General features: G+C 43.8%; 1 protein-coding gene across 2 annotated transcripts; it reads left to right on the top strand.

The window, feature by feature from the left end:
- The first annotated feature begins 1,415 nt into the window (after nt 1-1,415).
- Nucleotides 1,416-18,544, top strand: LOC110199167 (F-box only protein 44-like). 2 transcript variants are annotated; one of them, XM_078145679.1, is made up of 7 exons: nt 1,416-1,507; nt 2,205-2,348; nt 7,538-7,800; nt 11,136-11,262; nt 16,816-16,911; nt 17,850-17,985; nt 18,082-18,544. In XM_078145679.1, the coding sequence occupies exons 2-7, from the start codon at nt 2,287-2,289 to the stop codon at nt 18,295-18,297; spliced, it is 900 nt and encodes a 299-aa protein (XP_078001805.1). In that variant the 5' UTR covers nt 1,416-1,507; nt 2,205-2,286; the 3' UTR covers nt 18,298-18,544. The 2 variants fall into 2 exon arrangements, with proteins under 2 accessions (XP_078001805.1, XP_020829577.1); XM_020973918.2 differs by lacking the exon at nt 2,205-2,348.
- The last annotated feature ends 497 nt before the right edge of the window (nt 18,545-19,041 follow it).

The following is a 19,041-nucleotide window of genomic DNA, read 5'->3' as shown; positions in this document are numbered from 1 at the left end:
ATGATAGCAGGTGAAGGATAACCTTGTCCTGGCCATGTTTAAGTGCAGGCTGAAGGTATTTCCTTATTTTGTTGTTTCAGATTGTTTATTTTTCTTTTTTTTTTCCTTGTGAAGATTTAAATTTTTTTTAATTCCAAGAGACATAGCTTCTGTAATTTAATCATTTTTTTTAACAAAGCCAGCACATTTATTAATAAAAGGATAGTCATTTGGCTGTCTCTCTTAGACCAAAGACCCTGCATGGTGGTAGGGTCACAGTTTATATGCCCTTCGAAGAGCAGGTGTTCCTGAGGAATAGCAATCAACTCTGATTTTCTTTTTTAAGGCAATTGGGGTTAAGTGACTTGCCCAGGGTCACACAGCTAGTAAGTGTCAAGTGTTTGGTTTGATACCGGATTTGAACTCAGGTCCTCCTGACTTCAGGGTCAATGCTGTATCCACTGCGCCAGCTAGCTGCCCCTTCTGATTGTTTAACAATGAATGAAAAATGAGTATTACAGTGAAAGACTGGACTGCATTACAGTGAGGGTTTTGGGGTATGTGACTTGGATCACCCAAATCTTGATTGCAGACACTTAGCAATTTCCCTGCTTGACAAAAGGGAGAATCACTACTTCCCAAACCTGTCTGAGCAAACCCAATGAGCAGGAATGTACCCGTTAGCCCAAACTTAGAATTTCTCTTACGATTATCTGATCAGATCTTGGCCTAGGTAAATCTCTGCCTAAGAGTTCCCATACTGGTTGGTTTCTGGATGATGAAGTAGAAAAGGGGGGAAACCCTGGTCCTAATTCTATGATTAGTCATTAAAAACAAAAGTGAAATTATCATTTCTCAGAATCTAGAGTTGGTTTGGGAGGGTCAAAGAGTAAATGGCCTCAACTTTACAACCATCTCTCTACTCAGCACACCCAGGGCCTCCCATTCCGTGGTCATCTACGTATAGCATAGGAAGGCAACTAGGTGGCACAGTGGAAAGAGTGCCAGGGCCTGGAATCAGGAAGACCTGAGTTCAAATCTGGCCTCAGACACTTACTAGCTGTGTAACTTAACCTCTGTTTGCCTCAGTTTTCTCCCAGGGTTGTTGCTAGGCTCAAATGAGATAAGTATAAAGTGCTTAGCACAGTCCTCCCCACATAGTAAGCACTAAATAAATGTTAGCTACACATTTCCCTTTGTACTTTTAGCAAGACAAATGCAGCCTGGGTTTGAAGCCTAGAGCAGAGACTTTACCTTTATATCTGTGTCTCCAGGGTTTGGCCCAACTTCCCCTCTGTTTTCTCCTTGCTCTCCCTCTTGAGCACCCACACCTGGACCTCTCCAACCAAAAGTTGTCTAGATAACATTCAGAAGCCCTCTTCCAGAAGCCACTGCCCCTCCACAGCTTCTACCCAGGAAGCTCTAGTGCATGCGAGTTCTAGCTCCACCCTGCAAGTTTGAGAACATATGAAATCCTTCCAGGAAGAAGAGGTGCTGGTGAGCACAAAGGAACACCAACATAAAACAAGTAAGTGTACTTTGGGATTTTTTTTAAATTTCCATTTTTAAATTATTTTAATTTAAATTTTTAATGTTTAAGAAATTTTTTTAAATCTTTTTAAAGCCTTTTACAACCTGGCCCAGACTTCCTTTCTCTTTATGCCCTACTCTCCTTCAATCACTCTAGCCTTCTTGTTCCTCCCACATGACTCTCAACCCTTTGAGTCTTTCCACAGGTAGTTCCTATCCCCAGAATGACCTCTCATCTCCCCTCCACCCCTTAAGATCCCTAGCATCCATCAAGATTCAAACACTACTGATGAGGTTTCAGAAGCCAAGACCTTTGTCCCTTTCTCCAAAAAGAATTTGGCTCCCGTTTGTGTACAGACCCCAGAAAACCCCTTAAACTTTTAGGGTTTATTATCGACTCTTAGCTACTCTCCTTATCTCCCTTTGAAAGCCCCAGCCCCACCTTTCAAACTTCTTCCTGTTCCTTTCATTTTCCATTCCCATTGTCTATTCAGTCTCTCAGACCTTCCAATCAGAATCCTCACCTAGACCCTTTTCCCAGCCCCCTCCTCTGGCCACCCAAAGTTACTTTAGTGTGTATAAGCTCCACCCTGGCCCCCACTCAAACGCTGAGAATCTCTCACGCCCACTTGTCCTTATGGGCGTCACCTGGTCTATATGTTTTATCTCTAATAAACTTTTTCTCTGGCTGGAAGATGATTTGGGTTGAATTCATTCAAGGAGGGCCTGCCTCACGATCTTGGGGTTCCAGCACCCCAAACTTCTAGACCTCTTCATATGGTTCCCTGCACCAGGAATAATTACCAAGTCTCAAACTCTTCTCCAGCCTCTACTGGAAGGTACGGAAGCCTCCCACTCCCCAATTCCTTTGTTGTCTTGTGGCTGGGAGGGGGATTCCCAAGCACCTAGCGAGGTCTTGGCTTGGAAGTGTTTTCGGGCCTGACCTCTCAGGTCCGCTAGGTCAGGCAGCTACGAGGCTGTCTCGAACTCAGTTTGACGCTCTCAGGCTCTCAGTCCAGTGGTTCTGTTTGAGCACTTGGACCCTGGCATACCTTCCTCAGCATAGAGGACGGACTCCCTATCAGGAAGCATAGGTCCAATCCTCTCAGTTCTCTCGGCGCTAGGGAATTGGGAAACCGTTGGATATTTTTTCTTTTTTTTTCTCTTTTTCCTTTCCCCTAAGCCCACAGTGGGTCAATCCTCTTCAGTTCCCAAGAATTCACCATTGGGCTGTCTTTTACAAAATTGGAAAAATTTTAGCTTCTCTAAAGGACTTAAAAAGAAAAAGCTGGTATATTTTTGCAACACTGTTTGGCCTCAGTATCACCTGGAATATTATGAGGCATGGCCCCTTTTGGGGACATCACGGCTAAAGACCCTCTCGGAGTTAGAAAGATATTGTCACAGAAAAAGAAAGTGGGTGGAGATTTCTTACTTAATGGCTTTTGTTGAGCTTTCTAGAGACCCCATTCTCAGGAAGGATTGTAAGATGCTCATAGCCAGAGCCACCCCACTAGCGGGGGATGGGGATCAAATGGCCTTTTGGGATAATCCTCTTCTTATGGCTCCTAGGGTTACAGCACCTCCCCCCTTCCCAACCTCCGACAGAGCCACCTCCCCAGCACCTATCTCCACCCCATTCTCCTCTGGCCTGTCAGGCTGTTCCCCATTCTCCCCAGACCCCTCCTTCTGCTCCCTATCCTTCTCCAACTCTTCCTTCTGCTCCCCATTCTCCCTTGACCCCTTCTACATTTCCCTATTCTCCTCTGGCCCCCCTTGCTTCCGACACCCACTCCTCCTTGCCCATCTCCTCTTTCCCTTGGTTTTCCTTCCCTTTTCCTCCGGCTCCTCCATTTCCTTCCCAGGCCCCTGCTCTGGAGGCGGCTTCTACTCAGGCCTTGAGCGAGGGCCTCGCCCTAGCCTCTACTTCCAAGGAGACCCCAGTCAGGCTCCAGACAAGGGTCTTGCCTTGGCATCTCCTCCCCGACCCCTCCCTCTCCCCCTCCTCCATGTCAGGTAGTCTTTCCCCTTGCCAGCCGAATTCCTCAGACTTGCCAGTTCAGCCTGCACTCCCCAGTCCCTCGCTCACCAGAAGTGGGACTTCCTATCTCCCTCCCCCAAAAGCCCCTGCTGTTGCAGCACCTTCAGGGCTTTTTCCTTTAAGGGAAGTATTCGCCTCTCCTAATGGGACACTTAGGGTGCATGTTTCATTCTCAATTTCAGACCTCAACTAGATTAAGGAAAGGTTGGGTCTGTACTCTGAAGATGCCACTAAATTTCTGAGAGCTTCAGGGATGTGTCCCTACAATTCCAACTTTCTTGGAGTGATTTGCATGTCCTCTTCTCTACCTGTTGTACCACTGAGGAGAGGAAGAGAATCTGGGAACAAGCCCAAAACTTTGGGGATCATTTTGCTAGCAATGACCGCACAAAATACCCCCCAGGAATAGCTGCTGTTCCCACTAGTGATACGGGGTGGGATTATCAGAAGAGTGAGGATAGGGAAAAGAGGAGGGGGGTGCCTGTTAGAAGGCCTGAAAACAGCATTTCAAAAGCAAGTAAACTTTCAGAAGATTAAGGGAATTACTCAGGGAGTAAAGGAAAACCCTGCCCTTTTCCAACATAGGCTAGTAGAAGCCATTAAAAAGTATACGAATTTACATCTTGACTCTACAGAAGGGGCAGCAATCCTTAGCATGTATTTCGTTAACCAATCTGCCCCAGATATTAGGAGAAAACTACAGAAATTGGCAATGGGACCCCAAACACCTCAGGCCCAGTTATTGGAGATTGTCTTTGGAGTCTTTAACAACAGAGACCTAGTTGCAGCAGAGGAGAAAGAACACAGGCAGAGGGCTAGAGACAAAAAACATGCTCAATTCCTGGCTGCTGCCATGGTTAGGAAAAGACCCAAGGGTGTTCCTGGCAACTTGGGCAGTGGGAAAACCTGCTTTCAATGCCACCAGGGGGGTCACTGGTCCAAGGAGTGCCCCCTCCAGGGCACCCCCTTGGAGGAAGCCCCCAAGATGGACACCTCCAGAACCTTGCCCAAGATGTGACCAGGAGGGTCATTGGAAGAAGGATTGTCCCCGAGGTAAGAGAAGTGGTAGTGCAGCCCCTCAGTACCCTGTCCTCCAGTCTTCTCAAGACTGGGGAGGACAAGGGAGCCTGGGTCCAGGCAACACTCCCACTTTCTGCATCTCTCTCCCCAATCCCTGGACAGAAATCGAGGCTGAAGGTAAGGTTACCCACTTCATCATGGTTATGTTCTTTGCTTTAACCAATTACTCTAGCCCTATTTGCTCCTTGACCCATCCAATCACGGGCTATGGAGGGAGAACTAAGGGATGTCTCCAGACATACCCCTCCACACACACGCCTATTTGAGAATCTGTTGTTTAAACACTCCTCCCTTATGCTCTCCTCTTGCCCTGCCCCCTTGTTGGGAAGGGACCTGATGGTAAAGTTGGGGAGCTAATTTTCTTTAGTTAAGCCTCCCCTCTCCCTTTTCCCTCTGTGTGCCAGACCTCCCCATGATCCCCTGGAAGTGTGGGAGACAATTTGGGATCAGGGAACTCCTGGGAGAGCTACTTTTGCCACCTCAGCCATTGTTCACCTCTGAGACCCTAAAGTATTTTCCCATAGCTGTATTTGTAGCCCCACCCAGGAGGTCCACTGCCTCAGCGGTACTTAATTTCTTGGGAACTCAAGGCTATAGGATCTCTTTGAACAAAGTCCAGATAGCATACCAGTCTGTAAAGTTTTGGGGCCATGAACTCCTGGTCCCAGCCACTAAGAAACAACTTCGACCTTTTCTAGGCATGGCTAGATTTTGTAGACTCTGGATCCCCAATAATAGTTTTATTGTTAAGCCCTTTTATGATGCTCCTCTGGGCCATAACTCACGCCCTCTAGAGTGGGGCCCCGACCAGGCTAAAGCTTTTGTGATTTTAAAATCTAAACTAACCACCCCATGCCCCTAACCCAGGCCTTAGGACCTGACCCTAGCACCCAGTGTTTGACACCCTACAAAGACTTTGGGGTATGCACCCTTGGATTTTTAGCACCCCCTTTTTCAATGCCACACAGCCCACAGTCTCTAACTTAAGGGCAAAACATGGATTTTGAGGAAATGTCCTCTGGTCTCTTAAAAAGGGAGCAGACTATCTTATGCCCTGGTATAACCTACAACATGAACATATTCTCTCTAACCTTACAGAGACTATTCACCAGTTGGTAATGTGACAGCTTACGGTCTCCAGAAAATCCAGCAATCTCTGGATTCCTTAGCAAAAGTAGTTCTAGATAATAGAATAGTCCTAACCTACTTGCTTGCTTCCAGTGGGGGTGTATGTGCTTTAGCAAACACATCTTGTTGCATGTACATCAACAACTCTGGGAAAGCTGAGCTCCACACTGAACGTATTTTGGAAAAGGCTAGTTGGATGCAAGAAATTCACAATAACCTCAGTGCTCCAAAATCTTTTTCATGGGAGTCCTGGCTTCTTTCTATACTGGCCCCCTATTCTTATTCTCTTACTGATTATATTTCTCCTGTGTTTGTTTGGTCCATGTTTACTAAATATTCTTTCCAGGTTCCTTTCTTTTAGGGTCGGAGCCATCAACTTCCAGATGACTGCTTAGACTGTATACCCACCCTCTGACCAAATCTGAGCCCACTGAACCTGGCATCTGCCAGGTTCTGAAGTCTGACCCCTTGAATGAGACCCGGAAAGGCAGGGACAGCTCTATGCCCCTTGCCAGCAGAAAGCAGTTTCAGAAGCCAAGACCTTTGTCCCTTTCTCCAAAAAGAATTTGGCTCCCATTTGTCTACAGGCCCCAGAAAACCCTTAAACTTTTAGGGTTTATTATCCACTCTTAGCTACTCTCCTTACCTCCCTTTGAAAGCCCTAGCCCCACCTTTTGATCTTATGCAGATGCCTTTCACACTTCTTCCTGTTCCTTTTATTTTCTATTCTCATTGTCTATTCAATCTCTCAGACCTTCCAATCAGAATCCTCACCTAGACCCTTTTCCCAGCCCCCTCCTTTGGCCACCCCAAAGTTACTTTAGTGTATATAAGATCCACCCTGGCCCCCATTCAAACGCTGAGAATCTCTCATTCCCAAAAGGCTGAGTTTTTCTCATTCCCACTTGTCCTTATGGGCGTCACCTGGCCTATATGTTTTATCTCTAATAAACTTTTTCTCTGGCTGGAAGATGATTTGGGTTGAATTCATTCAGGGAGAGCCTGCCTCACGATCTTGGGGTTCCAGCACCCCAAACTTCTAGACCTCATCACTACCTTCCACATCAAGCTTTTGCTGATCCCCCCCCACAGCTTCCTATATTTCCCAAAACAAATTACTTTGTATTTTTTCACATGTCCCTCATAGAATGTAGAATTGAAGACTATTTTCTTTTCTTTTTTTGTATCCCCTACACATTTTAAGTTCTTAATAGATGATTTTTGGTTGGTGGATTGCATGTAACATAGGGTGGTGGCCCTGTGAGTGCAGAAAAAAGGGTGCATTTGAGAGATGTTGTGGGGTTTTTGTTGTTATTCAGTCATTTCGGTGGGTCCTAACTCTTCCTGACCCCATTTGGAGTCGTTTTGTTTTGTTTTTGTATACAGAATGAGGGAGAGTGAAGAGTTAAGGAGGATTCCTTGGGTTGTGAACTGGGATGTTTAGAATAATAGTGATGCCCTTGAAAAAAGAGGTTCAGAAGAGGGGCGAGTTTGGGGAGAAGATGCTGAGTTCTGTTTTGGACGTATTGGGCTTGAGATGCCAATGGCTTTTGTGAAGAGGTCCCTCAAGTAGTTGCTGATGGGGGACTAGGATTTAGAAGACGAATGGGATGAGTTGTAAAGACTGGGGAATCTTTTCCATGGAGATGATAATGGGGTCTGATGTGCTCACCAAAAGAGATAGCATCGAGAGAAAAGAAAGGGCCCAAGACCTAGTCCATGTTTAGTGTATAGGCATTATAGACTCCTCATCACCATGTGCCTCTCCCCTGGCACCAGGGCCATGGCCACCATCAATGAGCTGCCCGAGAACATCCTCCTGGAACTATTCTCCCTGGTGCCAGCCTGGAAGCTGCTGAGGCACTGCCGGCCAGTCTGCAGCCTGTGGAGGGACCTCATCGACCTCGTGTCCCTGTGGAAACGCAAGTGCCAGAGAGAGGGCTTCATCTCCCAGGACTGGGATCAGCCAGTAGCTGACTGGAAGGTTTTCTACTTCCTCTGCAGCCTCAGGAGGAACCTGATCCGAAACCCCTGCGCCCAAGGTGGGTCCTGCCAGCCGGTACAGGTTCTGCTTCCTCCAGGAAGCTCCAGGACTTCATGCAGTTTTCTTAGTTGACTTCATTCTCCTGTTTCTTTCAAAAATCAAGGGCAGTCTCCAAGACTGTCTTCTCTGTTCAGGCAGCTGGTGAGTTTGTTTTTTCTTCTGGTCTCTGGCTTCTCACTATCTCCTCTCCTATGGCTTAGAATGCCTTGTATTAGGGCTTCCTGCCTCTACCACAAGTTAAAAAACTCAAAGTCCACAATTCTATGACAGACAGACAAAGACAGATAGAGAGCTTTCCCATGGTCCCCAAAGAGCTCTTTGATTTCTAATTCTCAGCTATATCCTTCAAAACACTTTAAAAAAAGTTACATGTGAATGACTTGATGGACCACAATGCATTGCAGCCATCCCCACTTTTGCTGTATCTTTGAGCTACTTTGAATCAGGCCCTCTAAATACGTTCATTTGAGGTAATAGTCTTCTTTCAGGTGTTCATAACTATGTCCGGCTGCTTTTCTTTCACAAATGTCATGTTTCTTCACTCAGTAACCAAAATGTCTTGTATTTTAAAAGGGCAGTGCTTTACATCTGTAAAGGTCAGAAAGTCCATTGGTTTCCCACTCTGAGTCACATCTCTGACATCATTCCAGGAGCTCTTGTAAACCAACTAGGCTCTCCTGGGGGCTTGGTTTCCTACATGTCATGAAGGACTGACTATTCAATCCCACTGACATTCTTCCCAGTATCCTGGGTCAGGGCGCTGTCCCCCTTAACGGGGCTGTAGGCATGGAAGGTGCATTGTGGGTGACTTCATTCTCAACCTGAGACCCTCCAGGTATAAGTCCTTGACTCTAGGCAAGAAGGGATCCATTCCCGAGTCAGGCCATCACTGATGACTGAGGTCATCATATATGTCCCAGCTGCTTGTCATTCAAGCAATACTTAACCTCAGAGGATGTCCTACCCCATGGGAGTGTCTCAGCTTCTTTCATAACCTCATTCATTAATGAGAAGAGGATTCTCCTGTGAGTGAAATGTAGTTCTCCCACGTGGCTACTAGGTGGCACAGTAGATAGAGCAGCGGGCCTGAAGTCAGGAAGACTCATCTTCCTGAGTTCAAATCTGGCCTCAGACACTTGACCCTGGTCCAGTCACTTCACCCTGTTTGCCTCGGTTTTCCTCATCTGTACAATGAGCTGGAGAATGAAATGGCAAACCACTTTAGTGTGTCTGCCAAGAAAACCCCAAATGGGGTCATGAAGAGTTGGACATGACTGAAATGACTGAATTCTCCCAGCCCAATCACCTGAAGCAGATTCCATTTGTCTCCTGTAGCTTTTTCTACTTGTCTCAGAGTGGCCTCTAAGCCTTCATGTACATTCTAGACTGAAGCTGCAGTGTTAGCTTTATCCTAGATCAGGAGTTCTTAGCCTAGGGTCCATGGACCTGGCTAGGGATAGATTTCAGGGGGTTCACGAATGTGGATGAGAAAAACAATTACATTTCTAGTTTTCTATAACTTCTAACTATGGTCTAACATTTATTTCAATTATGAATGTAGACAGCAAAATATTTTTCTGAGAAGGGGTCCACAGTCTTCACCAGACTGTCCAAGAGATCCCTAACACACACACACACACACACACACACACACACTTTGTTTGGAGCAAAAGTTTTTCTGCAGTGGGATAAAGGATTAACACTCCTAGCTTTCAGCAGCAACCATTTTGGTGTTTTAAACAGGATCTAGTTACAAAGGTCTTTCCATAGTTTCTTTGTTTTTGGTTTGGTTTCATTTTTTTTTGAAGGGAGGGTGTTTTTTATTCTTTTCTGGGCTGTTGGGTTTTGTTGTTTTTTTTCATTTCAGCAGCTTTATAGGTTTTGGTTTCATAAGCAGGATGGGTACAATGAAATTTTAGGGAAAGAAGAAGAGAAAGGTAATGATTTACACATCAAAAAACAGGTGGGAGAAAGAAAAGACCTCTATCAGGCAAGAGAGGAGCCAGAGGGTTAACATCAGAACTATAACTAATGTCTCGAGCTTCAATTTTCAGATGGGTAGAACAGGAAATAAGAATCGGTTAACACCAGGGCCATAGTGGTCTCTGCTTGATTTTGCAGACTGTACCTAGTTATGTGATAGGCTCGTCTTAAGTAATTTATGGTAAGAAAAAGCAGAAATTATCTTATGACACTATCTAAAGTCTTTGTAGGAGTCAGTTAAGAACATCAAATCCACATCAATATTAAATACAATTCTGTGGTGTCTTTGTGACTGCATTGGAATCTGGTTTAGCAGCAAGACAAGCTCTAGCCTGTTCTGAAAATATGTTTTCCATAACTAGGATATACTCTTAAGTACGGTATTTAGTCATTTGAATAAAATCAAACTGTATATTAACAAAACAAAAGAAACTCATTATGTGTGCTGCTCACTTCATCTTTTCATCATGATATATCTGGCAGATGCTGTAATGTTGTTGTTGTTAAGTCATTTTTCAGTTGTGTCCTATTCTCCATGACCCCCTTTGGAGTTTTCTTGGCAAAGATACTTCAGTAGTTTGCCATTTCCTTCTCTAGCTCATTTTACAGATGAGGAAACCAAGGCAAACAGAGGTTAAGTGACTTGTCCAGGGTCACATAGCTAGTATCTGAGGCACATTTGAACTCAGGTCTTCCTGACTCCAGGCCCAGTGCATTGTGCCACCTGGTTTTAAGACTGTCTTGCGCTAATTTAAAGCACCTTTAATTTCTTTTAATCCTTTTTTTCTTCCAGTTCCTAATTCTGATTAAACCAGCCTGATTATTCCAAGTCCCACAACTGCATTTTTCTTTGTTCTGATCCAGCCAATTGATGATTATTGGGGACAGCTAGTTGGTACAGTGTCATCAGGCCAGGCCCTGATGTCAGAAAGAACAACCTGAGTTGGGGTCCTGCTTCAGACACTTCCTAGCTGTGTGACCCTGGGCAAGTAGACACTTAACCTATTTGTCCCTCAGTGACCTCATCTATAAAATGAGGCTAATAATAGCATCTACTCCCCAGGGTTGTTGTGAGGATCCAATGAGACGAACCTTAAAGTGCTGTAAAAATTCTAGCTCTGAGCAGTAGCAGTGGACATTTTTTTCTCTGATTCACTGCAGAACTTTGCTGCTGGGTCACAAGAAGTGAAACTTTCAGGTTTCCTTGCACAATTTTTCCTTTCGCCATAAAAGGTTTTCCAAGGTGATGAGTCCTGAGCTAAGGGGTGGCTGGATAGAGAGAAGGGCAAGACATATTGTGGAGGGTGGATCCATCATTTCGGACCTCTGAAAGACTTGCTCTTTTTCTAGAGGGGTTCAAATATTGGAAAATTGACAAGAACAGAGGAGATAGATGGAAAGTGGAAGACATACCTAGAGACCATGGGACAGAATTTACAGACCCCCAGATCAAGAAATGCTTTGTCACCTCCTATGGGTAAGAGGAATTTTGGCTTGAAAGGGCTATGGGGGGGGGGAGGTGGGGGGGGAGGAATAAGAGTGGGACCTGGCTGACCAGGGCAGGCTGTGTTGGGGATAGGGGCAGTCCTCTGGGCAGCTGAGGAACAGTACTTAACCCTTCCAGGGATAACTTATTCAAGTTGGAGGCTCATTTTTCCCCTTCTTCAAAAGATGGAGATAAGAATACAAGACATTGCCTGGTGCATAGTGGGATTCATGAATGCACGTCAATTGTTTTGAAATTGACCTGTTCTCCAAATGCCAGAGACCAGAAGGAACTGGCCCGTTCCCCCATGCTTGAGAAAAGTGCTTGGAGATGGAGCCAAAGCCCTCCTGCCTCATACATTGGAGAGGAGACTTACAAAGCCTGAAATAGAAATCTCAGCATCATAGGATTTAATGTTGAAAGGGACCTTAGAGAATACTGAGTCTATTGTTTTTATATTATGTATTATGTATTACATTATATTTATATATTATAAATTATAAGACCCATAGATAGGAAGGAACATCTCTCTTTTTAAAAAAAAATAATAGTATTTTATTTTTTCCCCAATTATATGTCAAGACAATTTTTAGCATTCATTTTTATGAGATTTTACAAGATGCAGGTTATACACGTGCTATCATGTAAAACATATTTCCATATTGGCCACAGTTGTGAAAGAAGAAACAGATGAAAAGGGGGAAAAACATGAAAAAGAATAAAGTAAGTGAAAAAAAGTATGCTTTGATTGATCTGCATTCAGAGTCCATCAGTTCTTCATCTGGATTGGATAGTATTTTCTTTCATGAGTCCTTTGTACTTATCTTGGATCACTGTATTGCAGAGAAGAGCTGAGTCATTTATGGTTGATCATGACACAATGTTGCTGATTCTGTGTACAATGGTTTCCTGGTTCTGCTCATTTCACTTTGCATCAGTTCGTACAAGTCTTTCCAGGTTTTTTCTGAAATCTGCCTATTTATCATTTCTTATCACACAATAGTATTCCATTACATTCATATACCACAATTTGTTCAGCCATTTCCCAACTGATGGGCATCCCCTCAATTTCCAATATTTTGCTACCATGAAAAGGGCTGTTATAAATATTTTTGCACATGTTGATCCTTTTCCCTTTCTTATGCTCTCTTTGGGATATAGACCTAGTTTGCTGGACCTAGTATATACAGTTTGGTTGCCCTTTGGCCATAATTCCAAATTCCTCTCCAGAATGGCTGGATCAGTTCACAACTCCACCAACAGTGTCTCAATTTCCCCCACATTCTCACCAACATTTATCATTTTCTTTTTTTGTCCCATTAGCCAATCTGATAAGTGTGAGGTGGTACCACAGAGTTGTTTTAATTTGCATTTCTCTAATCCATAGTGATTTAGAGGGGCAGCTAGGTGGCGCAGTGGAGAGAACACCAGCCCTGGAGACAGGAGGACCTGAGTTCAAATCCACCTCAGACACATAACAGTAGCTGTGTGACTGGGCAAGTCACTTAGCTCCAATTGCCTCACCAAAAAAAAAATAGCTTTGATGTCTGAAAACTGCTTGTCCATATCCTTTGACTATTTATCAATTAGGGAATGGCTTCTATTCTTGCAAATTCAGTTCTCTATATATTTGAGAAATGAAGCCTTTATCAGAGACACTTGTTGTAAAGATTATTTTACAGCTTTCTGTTTTCTTTTTAACCTTGGTTGTGTTGGTTTTGTTTGTGCAAAAGCTTTTTAATTTAATATAATCAAAATGATCTATTTTACATTTTGTAATGCTGTCTCTCTTGTTTGGTTATGAACCTGTATGAATGCTTAACTTCTCCTTCAGGAGTTTGAATGCTATACCATTTGGTGCATATATGCTTAGTACTGATATTACTTCATTGTCTATGGTACCTTTTAGCAAGATGTAGTTTCTTTCTTTAACTCTTTTACTTAGGTCTGTTTTTACTTCTGATTTGTCTGAGATCAGGATGGCTACCTCTGCTTTTCTTTTTAACTTCAGCTGAAGCATAATAGATTCTGCTCCAGTCCCTTACCTTTATTCTGTGTATGTGTGTCTCTCTGCTTCAAGTGTGTTTCTTGTAAACAGCATATTGTAGGATTCCGGTTTTTGATCCACTCTACTATCCACTTGCATTTTATAGGAGAGTTCATCCCATTCACATTCACAGTTATGATTCCTACCTGTGTAGTTCCCTCCCTCCTCTTTTTCTTCTTGTTTGTCCTCTGTCTCCTTTCACCCTTTCCTTCCTCACCAGTGTTTTATTTCTGTCTACCAGTTTCCCTGATCTGCTCTCCCATCTGTCAGTCCCCTGTCACTTTACTTAATCTCCTTCACTTCTACATCCATGTTGGGTAAGATAGATTTCTATATTCAGCTGATTGTGTATATTATTCCCACTTTGAGCCAATACTGCTGAGAGTAAGGTTCAAACAATGTCCATTGCCCACCCTCCCAACATCCCCTCTACTGTAATAGGTTTTTCGCTCCCTTTCATGTGAAATAATTTACCCCATTCTACCTCTTGCTTCCTTCTGCACCCAGTGTATTCTTCCTCATCCCTTAGTTATTTTTTATGTCATTCCCTCAAATTTACCTTGTATCCATACCCTCTGTCTATGCATATTCCTTCTAGCTGTATTGTTAATGGTACAATTTTTAAGAATTACAAGTATCATCTTCCCATGTAGGGTTGTAAACAGTTCAGCTCCATTGAATTCTTTGTTTTATTTTCCCTTTTTATGTTTCTCTTGAGTCTTGATATTGGAGATCAACTTCTTTGTTCAATTCTGATCTTCTCCTTATAAAAGCCTGAAATCCTTATATTTCATTGAATGACCATTTTTTCCCTTGAATGTTAATTTCACTGGGTAGGTGATTCTTGGTTGTAGTCCTAGCTCCTGTGCCTTCCAGAATATTATGTTCCATGACCTCTAATCCTTTAATGTTGCAGCTGCCAAGTCCTGTGTAATCCTGATTATGGATCCCCAATATTTGAATTGTTTCTTTCTGGCCACTTGTAATATTTTTTTCCTTGATCTGGTAGTTCTGTAATTTGGCTATAGTGTTCCTTGGAATTTTTCTTTCAGGATCTCTTTCCTGAGATGATAAATAGATTCCTTCAATGCCTATTTTTCCCTCTGGTTCCAGGATATCAGGGCAGTTTTCCTTGATAATCTCTTGAAAGATGCTGTCCAGGTCCTCCTTTTGATTATGGCTTTCAGGTAGTCCAATGATTCTGACATTGTCTCTCCTGGATCTATCTTCCAGGTCTGTTGTTTTTTCAATTAAGTAATTTACATTTTCTTCCATTTTTCATTCTTTTGAATTTGTTTAATTGATTCTTGATGTCTCATAGAGTCATTAGCTTCCACTTGCCCAATTTTAACTTTTAAGGAGTTATTTTCCTCGGTTAGCTTTTGTATCTTCTTTTCCATTTGGCCAATTTTACTTTCTAAGGAGTTGTTTTCTTTTTTCCAAGCTGTTGACTCTTTTTTTCATAATTCTCTTGCATCATTCTCATTTCTTTCCCCAATTTTTCTTTTACCTCTCTCATGATTTTTAAGCTCCTTTTTGAGCTCTTCCAGGAGTTATTTCTAGGCTTGAAACCACTTCTTGTTTTTCTTTGGGGTTTTGCCCATAAGTGTTTTTTGACATTGTTTTCCTCTTCTGAGTTTGTGTCTTGATCTTCCCTGTTACTATAATAACTTTCTATTATCAGATTCCTTTTTTTGTTGTTTTTTGCTCATCTTTTTTGCCCTTTTTCCTTTCTTTTAAATTTGAGCTCTGTTCCCGAGGTGGAAGTAGCACTGTCTCAGGCTTCTTGTGCCAAGGATGGCAGGCCCTGGCTGTTTACTTGATGTTGCACTAAAATTGCTCTGAGGCCCACAGGGGACCCTCATGTCTGGTGCTTTGCTGAGGGAGTGGGGTGGGGGTGGCTGGTGCTATTGGAGGCCGTAGGAGTCTGGCAGCATACCTGGTGCTAAGCCAGGGTCCTAGTGCTAGTGTCTGGCATGTGCTGAGGCTGGTGGGTTGTTTCTGTGTTTCCCCAAGGCTACATTGAAGCACATGGCTATCTAGCCCTAGAAGTTGCCTGTTTGTCTGGGGCTATGCTGAACCCTGTGGCAGTTCTCAAAGCCTGATGGATATTCCCAGACACATCTCCCTTTGCTGCTCCCCAAATCACTAGCCCTTATTCAAGAGAATGGTTCAGGTGACCTGTGAGGACTCCTCACTATATGAGGAGTAGAAAGATCACTGCATTTTAAGATAAAGGACCTGGCTTTGAATCTGACCTCTTTTACCTAGTAAATGTGTGATCTTGGACAATTCACTGACTTTGATTATCTGAGCCTCAGTTTCTCCATATGTAAAGTAGAAATAATAACACTCATAGTACCAACCTCAAAGGCTCAGATAAGGGAGGTAATGTAATTTAATTGGTACAGGGTAAATTGCTACATAAAACAGGGGTAAGAATCAGACCTATACTTTCATCAGTATAAAGAACTCCCTCTTCCAATACAAATCAGCACCTTCTCCACAGCTCAGAGGCTTCGAGAATTGTCAAGAGCACTGAGAGGTGAAGGGATTTGCCCAGCGTCACATAATGTGTGTCAGAAGAAGAACTGGAACGATGGTCTTCTTGGCTTCCAGGCTAGCTCCCTGTCTACTATACTACATTGTTTCTGCTATATATTGATCGACTATTGTTATTAAACAATTCCCAGGAACCTGAGAAAAAGCAAAGGGGAGGAAAAAATGGATTCAGGATCAACTTCTTTGAGTTGGTTCCTTACTGAAGACTTATGAGGATGGAAAGACAGACATAGATAATGGGGGAGGGGAGAGTGAGAGACGGAGAATGAGAAGGGGGAGAGAGAGAGACTTCATGCATCATGCCGATTGCTGGGATGGGGATGGGAAGGATGATTACAGCTCTTAAGTCTGACTGAGGATTGATCAATCACATGATGAGAGAAATGAGTATTAAATAACAAATTACTGGGGAGATCCCTGATCTTTCCCAAAACTTTATCCCATGTAGACCATATTATCTAGGTGGAGTTATTGCCCTATTCAAATAGAGAATCTGGCAAAGAATTTAAAGTGAATTCTGGCCCATTGTGTTCCACTCAATCAGGTTTGAGCAGAGGTGGACCCCCTTTTGTCTAGATTTCCCTAGGTGGGAGTAGTCTGGATAAGAAATAAGTCTCTTTGTCCAAGATTGAATGATCAGAATCAAGTTCTCCAGCCCCTTATTAGAATAAGCCCGCCTCTCATTATAATATTCATTCATCTCATTGTTAACCAATCAGAGTTGATTGCCACACACTCTTCCAAGGGCATAAAAGCATTGAGGGGTCCACGAGGGATCTCTTGCACTTTGGTGCCACTGCCCCCTTTTATTTATTATCTGCTGGCATGATTAATAAAATAATTACTTATACAGAAATTATGTTTTCCCCAATGAGGAAGGGCACAGCCCACTACTCAGCAGACCTGGGGCTAAAAACTTTCTCATGTCTCCCCAGCACCTGCCTCAAGTCCCAGCAGGTGGACCTGAAAGCTGCAGGATATTGGAAGGAATTGATGGACACAGTGAAGCCAGACATTGTGATTAAAGACTGGTGAGTTGGGCTGGAGCCTGGGGGAAGGCAGGACATTCTCACATCCATGAACAACTTCATCTTTACCATAACCTTGTGAAGAAATAGCTTTTCTTATTTTTTAGATAGGTGAACGGAAAGCCTACTCGGTGCTTACCCATGCTTATGTAGGATATCAGTGACGAAGGTAGAGATGCAGTAGACAGAAGGGTGGACATAGACTCACAGTCCTCAGGTTCAGTGATGCCCTGCCACTTGCTACCTTTCAGATTCTAAGCAACTCACTATGCCACTCTGGTCCTCAGCTTCTTCATGTGGAAACAAGGGGGTTGGACTAGATGACCCCTGGCTGTCCTTCCAGCCCTAGCGCTATGATCCATGAAAGCCAAGCAGGGCTTCCTGGTCTCTTTCTGCTCTGCTGGCACGTTGTGGGTCCTAGACTTTCCGCTGGCTCTGCTTCACAGGTCATCATTCCTCCAAAAGATGGCACTTACCCCTTTTCTAGGGGACCAGCTCTATTCCCAGACCAGGATGCAACAGCTCCTTCCCAGGGAAGCCCCAGCACTAGGCCTGTGTCAAACATCTGGGTTTTGGAGAGCTCATCTCTTTAAGCAGTAGATTAGGGCTTCTTTCCCTGTTTCTATGAGTCTGATGATGAGTAGAGGTGTGCTCTACTGAGGCAAGAGACTGTTCCCTGCTGCACTGGGGCGTTCAGCTGAACTTCATTCACTCTTGGTGACCGTGTCCTCAGTACAAGAATCTGGCGCGGTCATGAGTGAAGAAGCAGGAGAGGCCTAGCTGGGCGCCTGACTGATGGGCTTTAGAGCATGTCTGTGAGTCCTGGTGACACGTGGCTAAGGAGTTCAGAGAGTTCGCTAGCCCTAGCCACTCTCTTCATGGCCAGAACCTTCCTGGCCTTCCCCACCATTCCCTTCTCCCTGTCACCCTCCCACCCACAGGTTTGCCGCCAGAAACGACTGTGGCTGCATCTACCGTATCTGTGTGAAGCTGTTGTCGGACAGCCGCGAGGTCTTGGCTGAGTATACGCCAGCCCCTGTGTACATTGAGCAGTGGAGTGGTGCCGAATGGAAAGAGGTCAGGGAAGCCCTGGGAGGGGGCCGCACGGTTTGGGGTGGGGCCGGGACGGGGAGGGGATGCTGCTTACTAACTGGTGCCTCTGGCTTCTCTCAGGTCTCCTACACATTCTCCAATTACCCCCCAAGAGTCCGTTACATCCACTTCCAGCATGGAGGCAAAGATACTCAGTTCTGGGCTGGCTGGTATGGCCCGAGTGTCACCAATAGTAGTGTCACCATCGGCCCTGAGATCACTAGGAAACCCAGTCCTGCAGAAGGGAAGGACCCTTTCGGGAGACAGCCTGACACCCTCACTAAGGACATCAATTAGAGAATGGCAAAACAAGTTGTGGTACATGAATGTCACGGAACATTACTGTGCCATAGGTGGGAATGGATATGGGACAACATCAGTTGATTCAGAGTGACACTGAATAGCTGTGTGACCCTGGGCAAGTCACTTAACCTCTGGATAGGGGCGTAGTTCATGAACAAACAAGAGAAAGAAAAGGTCATGGGAGGCAAAATGGATCATTTTTATTGTATTAAATTAAAAAGATTATTTTGCACAAACAAAACCAATACAGCTAAAATAAGAAGAAAAGCAGGGAACTGGAAAGGAAATTTTACAGCAAATTCTTTTGATAAAAGGTCTCCTTTCTCACACACACACACACACACACACACACACACACACATATATATATATATATATATATATATATATATATATATATATAATATATATATATATATATAACTCAACCAAGTCTCTAAAAATAAGAACCATTCCTCGGCTGATAAATGGTCAAAGGGTATGAACAGGCAGTTTTCAAAAGAAGAAATCAAAAGAAATCAGTAGTCATATGAAAATGCTCTAAATCACTAACAGAGAATTACAAATTAAAACAACCATGAGGTACCCTTTCACACCTATCAAATTGGCCAAAATGACTGAAAAGAAAAATGATAAATGCTAGAGGGGTTATGAAAGACATGGGTACACTAATGCATTGTTGGTGGAGCTATGAATCAGCCCAACCATTCTGGAGAAGAATTTAGACCTGTGCCCAAA

This window comes from Phascolarctos cinereus, unplaced genomic scaffold, assembly GCF_003287225.1.
Source record: "Phascolarctos cinereus isolate Bilbo 61053 unplaced genomic scaffold, phaCin_HiC Scaffold_726;HRSCAF=1367, whole genome shotgun sequence".
NCBI classification, from domain to species: domain Eukaryota; kingdom Metazoa; phylum Chordata; class Mammalia; order Diprotodontia; family Phascolarctidae; genus Phascolarctos; species Phascolarctos cinereus.
Note: the sequence above shows the minus strand (reverse complement) of the source record. Positions and strands in the feature narration are given on the sequence as shown.